Consider the following 7,246-nt stretch of genomic DNA (forward strand, 5'->3'; position numbering starts at 1 on the left):
ACCCAGGAAGAGACAAGACGCTATCTGTCACCAGACGAAAATTCTACTGGCCCACATTACGGGTTGATGTAGGAAAACATGTCGCACATTGCGTCGTTTGTGCTAAGCACAAGGGGTCCGTCACAGGGCCAGCACCTCTGTTGCAATACCCAGTACCAGAGGCGCCATGGGATGTTGTTACTATAGACTTACTACAGCTCCCCCAGAGCCAACATGGCTCGCGCTACTTATTGGTGTGCGTCGACCCGTTCTCTAGGTTTCTAGTTCTAGCGCCTCTCAAGGACAAGACAGCCACACGCGTGGCCCATGCCCTCGTGACTCACGTGTTGTGTCCACATTCGTCTCCTCGAATTCTTTTGAGTGACAATGGCACCGAGTTTAGGAACTCAGTATTGAGCGAAATATGCGCTCAGTTTAACATCACGCAATCCTTCATCACAGCTTACCACCCAGCTGCTAATGGGTTGGCGGAGAGGGCTAATAGGAAAATCTTACAGGTCCTCAGGCCTATCGTGAACGATCTCCACGATAATTGGGAGGATTGGCTATCGCATATAGCCGCTTCCATAAATACGTCGGTAAACGACTCTACGGGGAAGTCTCCCTACTACATCTTGTATGGGGTGGAGAAACGTTTTCCGTACGACTTCCTAACAACCCCACAGCAACCTCTCTACAACATTGATAGGTACGCACAACAGCAGATGCATATGTTTTCCAAGATACACTCAGAAGTTAGGTGTACGTTAAAAGCTACGAAGGTTGAAATGATGTCAAAACAACACAAACAGGCCGTCCCGGTGAATTTCAAGGAGGGTGACACAGTCATGATTAAGCAAGCGGAAAGGAGTTCGAAACTGGGGGCTAAATTTGTGGGTCCTTACCGAGTTGTTCGGAATGTCAGGGGAAATCGGTTCGAGGTTCTCGAGTCGAATAGTGGAGTCAGTCTAGAAGTTCACAGTGATCGTCTGAAAGTAATTCCCTCACCTTTGGACCTTGATATTGGTACTTCCCCCTCAGAGTCAAATGTTCAACAGGTTAATCCCACCACCCATCGCTATAACTTGAGACCACGGGTTTAAATACTTCATTCCCACCACTTTCAGATCATGATGTTGCGTTTTCTGATCATCTTGTTGTCCCTCGGCTCCCTGCTTGCAACAACACCCATCCATCTGAAGCCTGGTGCCCTCACGGCACACATAGGAGAGGTCTTCCTCATAGAAGATGTGCTCCTCGTAAAATATCCATATACTTCCATGACCAACAGCACGGACATCATCAGGATAGTCTCAGAAAAACTACTCGGCATGGCAGACGCCATCCGGGCTACCAAGACTAGGGAATCAAAGGCACCTTCTTGTACCAACTCTCTGACTCTTTTTCAACTACTGGAGGATAGGATTCTGTTCTTACGGGGAAAAGTTGATGAGGTAAACATGGATTATAGTTTTCACTCAGTTCACTCTCGGGTAAAGAGGGGGTTGCTCAACATCGTTGGGTCCGCCTCAAAGTTCCTTTTCGGTACGGCTACCGACGAGGACGTTCGCGATTTGCGGAACCACTACGCTCATGTACTTTCCTTTGCTGCTCGAAATCGCAGGGTGATCAACGCCAATTGTAGGAAACTTGCGCAATTGCATACTAACATTGCGGTACTGCTAGAGCAGACAAATAAGATGGTAGAGGTTATCAACATAGTTGTCAAACAGATCGACCAGGTGAATCAGTTTCTCCTCCTAGATCAGGCCTTGCATGTATTGGAAAACGTCATTAACTCCGTCGCAACGGCAAATCAGCAGGTTATTAGCAACGTGGTTGACGCAGCGCACGGTAGAGTCACACCTGCCTTGTTCCCTCTACACGATTTGAGAACGACTGTCCAGATCGGGTATCAAAATTATAGCCTGACGCCTTTATTCACCCCGGACATGAGTCAATATTTTTACCCCTTGATTGAGTCCAGCCTCACCCCTGATGCCATAATCATTCATGTTCCATTTCAGACGGCGGACGTGTTTGAGGCACACGAAATTGTCCGTTCCCTTTTTCGGCAGAGGACAGTGTGTTGGCCCTGGACACGTCCCCGTCTTGTTCTAATCGCGAAGGATTTCGCTCTGTATTCAACGGTAGCTACTCACTCTTGCAGTATTGCAAGGAGACGGTCTTCAGGCGATTCTATTGCTCTGCGTCTCTCGTTGCATTCCTTCCAGTTCGGTTAGGGTTTTGCGAGATCGCCCTCACCCGAGTGAACGCGTCTGACTATCTTTCCCTGTTCCCTTACAAGCATCTAACACCAACGCCTGTTTTCCATAAGAACTTTCAGGGTCTGCATTATTTTTATTTCACTCAGTCCTTCTATGTATCGGTCATCTGCCCGGAGGGTACCACTTATCAACGGGTTACTGGTCACTATGCCATAGCGGAAGCATGCTATATCCGCTCCACTAACATAACAACGTACCCGTCCCGGATTCGTCTGGTTTTCACGGCCAATATTTCCCATCGAGTGTTTCCTCTACGGTCTCTCGATGACATTCATTTCTCCAGCATCTCGTATGTGACTAATTCCCTTAATTCATTGTCTTTCGCGAACAAAACAGAGTTTGCGGAAACCCTGGAGGAAACGCTGCCTGATTATTTGCATCTCCCCTACCTGTACCCTGGATTTTTTGTACCAATGTTTCTGATGTTCGTCAGTCTCGTCGTCATGTGCTACCTTATTAGGAGAAACTCTGTCCTGCACGATTATTTGGTTGTGCAGACACGGCGACTGGATGCCGGGAGGCCACTGGCAAGGTAGTTTTTCTTTTCTCAGACAAGTCAGGGGACAGAAACCTGGCTGCTCCTATACTTACCATTGTACTGTGTTTCACTACTGTATTTTTTTTTTAGGAGCTAGATCAACGTTTCATTGTCTGTAACTATGCCAGTTGATAGTTTCTTATACATGTGTCCTTCTATTTCTCTTTTGAGAGGTTTCTTATGTTTCATGTCACACACGTTGTGGTTTCCCTCTCCCCATTTATATTATAATTCCACATCTGTTCTTACATAGCCAGTGTTTTAATATAATTGTGTCATAGGCAGTCTGCTTGACAAACTCCCACTATGTATGTTCATGGTACCTAGACTGCTATTTCAATTTTTATATATCGCGAGGTCGCGATCACTGGTAGGTGACCGAGCAGTGTTATAGTAGGATATCAATGTATTATTATTATTTAATATCACCACGAATTAGGCATACAATTGTCAATGGAAAAAACCCACGACAGATAGATCACGCCACCTTATAGGAATGTCGTCCGTCAGTGTTTACCGTCTCAGTTTTGTATACTTAGCACTCCGATGGTGCGTGGAGGTCACCTTGACATACGTGACCAATTGTAACAATTATTTTCCAACCTGTAACTCGCCACTCCTTCACGAGAGTCCGACTGACACACAACGACAGTCGCTCTCGCTCCGTCGCTTCTTGTACATAAAGGCTACGAATATAATTCGCCTTAAGGAAGCTGAAGTCTTAATCAACACCCTTTAAACGCCCCCCGACAAGCCCGTTACACCAGGGATACGAGACGGTGAGATCATTTATGGAGTAATTAATGAGTGATAAAAGAGTTGATTTAATACAAGAAAAGAAGGGTCTAAAATTAATGGCTCGCTTTGCCTCGTGAGCGCTGGCCGAGGCAGTCACCGACTGCTCGGGAAACGGGTAAACGGCTGGAGTAACGGACAAGTCAAGGAGACACTGGCCCTTCATACGACATACAATTTGGTGTGTGGCGGGTAAACTTTGCGTCTTCAGCGCTGGACGAGGCCCTCAGTCATGAATCGTGTGGCTGGTAAACGGGGGGGGGAGGGGGGGTACCGCGCCAGCACCTGATGGCTCGTTCTGCCTCGTGAGCGCTGAACGAGGGAAGTGGGTAATCAGCGGGGGTAGTTCGCTCGCACTTAATAATGGGTCGTTTTGTTGTAGTGACCCATAACACACACCATTTTCTTTCTCGTTTCATCCACCTTCATTTCTTCAGTCTGCCCTGTAACTCACCTAGTCCTCTTCTCTTCTTTCACTCTCACAACGCACTGACATATCGTTCTTCACATTTATCACATTGTGGTCACTACATCATAACACCTTTACGTTATCATCAATAATATTATAGTAAAGCCGCTTACATGCACAGCTTCTCCAAACCATCAACATTGTAAAGATTTTTGCATATGAACTTTTGTAAACAATTTTCACTATCTGGAAAAACATTTATGTACCTACAAATAAACTTCTTCGTCAATGGAGTCACCACCGGTTAATGGTAGTTTCTATCAACCAACAAAGGCTTGCCCTAGCGGACTTACAACGGCGAAGCTAACAGCTTCGTTCGGCGGCCGAAAGCACACAAGCAGCAATGCCTGGCTTTCACGTAGCGGTCTAGGCTACCGCTACAATTGGTGACCTCCGGACCTGAGTTACGAGGTACACCTCGGGTATTTGTTGCTGTCGCTGCTGGCCATGCATCGTCCGTTCCGTCGCGGCCCAAGCTACCACCCCCGGAGGATCCACCGGCCCGCAGCAGGTCGCGCTCCGCCTCCGGCCTCTCCAACGTGCTCCGAGGCTCTCCCGCCGCCGGCAAGTTCGTGCCCTCGCCCGCGCCACCTCGCCTCGGCCCATTCGAAGACTCGCCAGCAGCCCAGCCCCCTTCCACGCAGGTGTCGCCCTACTCGCCGTGGTACCTCGCCACTCCCTACCCAGCCCAGCCAGCCATTCCAACGCCGCCCTATGCTGTCTCACCCTCGCCCCGCCCGCTTCTACGAATGACTCCTCAGGCTTCAGCCAGTCTTACCGCCGCCTCGCACCCACGGCTGCCTCCTTTCTTCGCCAGCCCGGCACACCAGTCACTCGCCGCCCCACCAGCCTCCTGCCGCTGTGATCCCCAGTTTCCTTGCCATCGACTTCATACCTCCGCGGCATCGCCTTCACCACTGCTGTTCCTGCAGCGGCCCTCCTGCCGCCGTGGCCTCTGGCAACCGCCAGCGCCCCCTCTTGACCCGTGGAATGTGCAGTGACGCTGAAGACAGTGCAGTGTGTGCTTGTTCAGTGACGCCCTGGCATGACAAGCCAGCACCAGTATAGTGACGCCCGCGGCTTAACCGCCTGAGCGAGTGAACGTGTTAGTGACGCCCCTCCCGGCAGTGCTCCCCGTCGGTAGTCAGTGCTTCCCCGACGTAGTTACCGCTTAGTGCTGTGCTCCGTTACACCTCCGGGATGCCTGACGCGACTCTCGGACTCCAGCCGCCGCGGCCCCTGGCTACACTGCCAGCGCCTCTACACGCGGTCACGGCCTCCACGTCCGACACCGACCCAGCCCTAACGTGCCCCTCCAAGGTGTCCAACGACGACGCTGCGCAGGACGTGGCCAGCCTCCATGCCCCAACCGTCACCAGCGACAGTCTGACCCACCAGCTCACGGCTCTTATCGCCAAGCTACGAACAGAGGTCAGTACGCTCAGGGAGGACATCAGGAGCCAACGACGCCAGTCCTCGTCACCACACAGCCACTCCTCGCCACCGCACAGCCACTCCTCGTCACCACAGCACCACTCCTCGTCACCACAGCACCACTCCTCGTCACAACACCACTCCTCGTCACCCCGCCGCCACTCCACCTCCAGTAGTAGCCCCTCACACAGCCCCGGCGTCTGCTACTACCACAGGAGGTTCGGGAAGGATGCCAGGAAGTGTACGTCCCCATGCAGCCTCCATAATTCTTCGCAACAACCCCGGCAGGCCCTGACAGCGCACAGCGTCCGCCATCACACCTCGAAGCTGCCCCACATCTTCGACCCACTCTCCCGCACCAACTTCCTCATCGACACTGGAGCCGAAGTCAGCGTCCTCCCCGCCACACCAAGCCAGAGGTCCTTGCCAACCATCGCTCGCCTCTACGCAGCTAACGGCACGGGGATCCCTGTCTTCAAGAAACAGACGCTCCAGCTCAACCTTAACCTTCGCCGGTCGTTCGAGTGGACTTTCTACGTGGCAACAGTTTCGCAACCAATCCTGAGCGCCGATTTCCTGACACACTACAATCTCCTGATCGACCTCAAAAGTCGCAAGCTCCTGGATCCTTTAACATCCGTCTCCACCAGAACGAGAGCAGCAGCAGCCGAAAGCACCCACATCTCCACCATCAGCGCAGGCAACCGGTTCGCGTCTCTCCTTAAGTCCTTCCCGACGCTGACGCAGCCACACACAGCCAACAAGCCTGTGAAGCACCACGTCACGCACCACATCGAGACGACCGGACCACCAACATACGCCAAGGCTCGCCACTTAGCTACAAAACGCTACCAACAAGCCAAGGCCGAATTCGAGTCGCTGATGCGCCAAGGTGTTATCCGCCCCAGCTCAAGCAACTGGTCGTCTGCCCTCCACGTCGTTCCCAAGAAGAACGGTGACACACGACCATGCGGCGACTACAGAGCCCTCAACTCGCGCACCGTCATGGATCGCTATCCGGTGCCGAATATTCAGGAGTTCTCCTCACAGCTGGCTGGCTCCACTATCTACTCTAGGATCGACCTCATAAAAGCCTTCCACCAGATCCCAGTCAACCCAGCAGACATCCCGAAGATAGCCATCGTTACACCTTTCGGCTTGTACGAGTACGTACGGATGCCCTTTAGACTCGAGAACTCTGCCCAAACCTTCCAGAGGTTTATGGACGAAGTGCTGCGAGGACTGACATTCTGCTTCGCCTACATCGACGACGTCCTCATCGCCAGTCCTGACGCCGACACACACCGCCAACATCTAGAGCAAGTTTTCACCCGTCTCCAGGACTACGGCATCCAGATAAGCGTTGAGAAGTCAGAGTTTGGTGTTACCTCCGTCGACTTCCTCGGCCACACCGTCTCTCCTTCAGGCATCACTCCCATCTCTTCCCGCTGCGACGCCATTCAACAGTTCCCGAAGCCGACAACTCAGCGCCAGCTCAAGCAGTTCCTCGGGATGATCAACTACTACAACCACTTCATTCCACACTGCGCGCTCATCTTTCAGCCACTCTACTCCATGATCAAGCCCTGCAAGAGAGGCCAGTCCGTCACACTCGCCTGAACTCTCGAAGCTGACGACGCCTTTCTCAAAGCCAAGGAGGCACTGAAGGCTGTTACCACACTCAGCTTCCCTACTCCAGACGCCACTACTTCAATCTCCACGGATGCCTCAGACACCGGCGTT

At 52.0% G+C, this 7,246-nt stretch overlaps 1 protein-coding gene across 1 annotated transcript; it reads left to right on the forward strand.

Annotated features, from left to right (window-relative positions):
• Positions 1-4,480: 4,480 nt before the first annotated feature.
• LOC126993086 (proline-rich protein 36-like) lies at positions 4,481-5,070 on the forward strand (the record flags this gene model as incomplete). Its single annotated transcript, XM_050851920.1, has 1 exon — positions 4,481-5,070. A coding segment is annotated over one exon (590 nt), but the record flags the coding sequence as incomplete, so codon positions are not given.
• Positions 5,071-7,246: the final 2,176 nt, after the last annotated feature.

The sequence above is a fragment of the Eriocheir sinensis genome, unplaced genomic scaffold, assembly GCF_024679095.1.
Source record: "Eriocheir sinensis breed Jianghai 21 unplaced genomic scaffold, ASM2467909v1 Scaffold556, whole genome shotgun sequence".
Taxonomy (NCBI): domain Eukaryota; kingdom Metazoa; phylum Arthropoda; class Malacostraca; order Decapoda; family Varunidae; genus Eriocheir; species Eriocheir sinensis.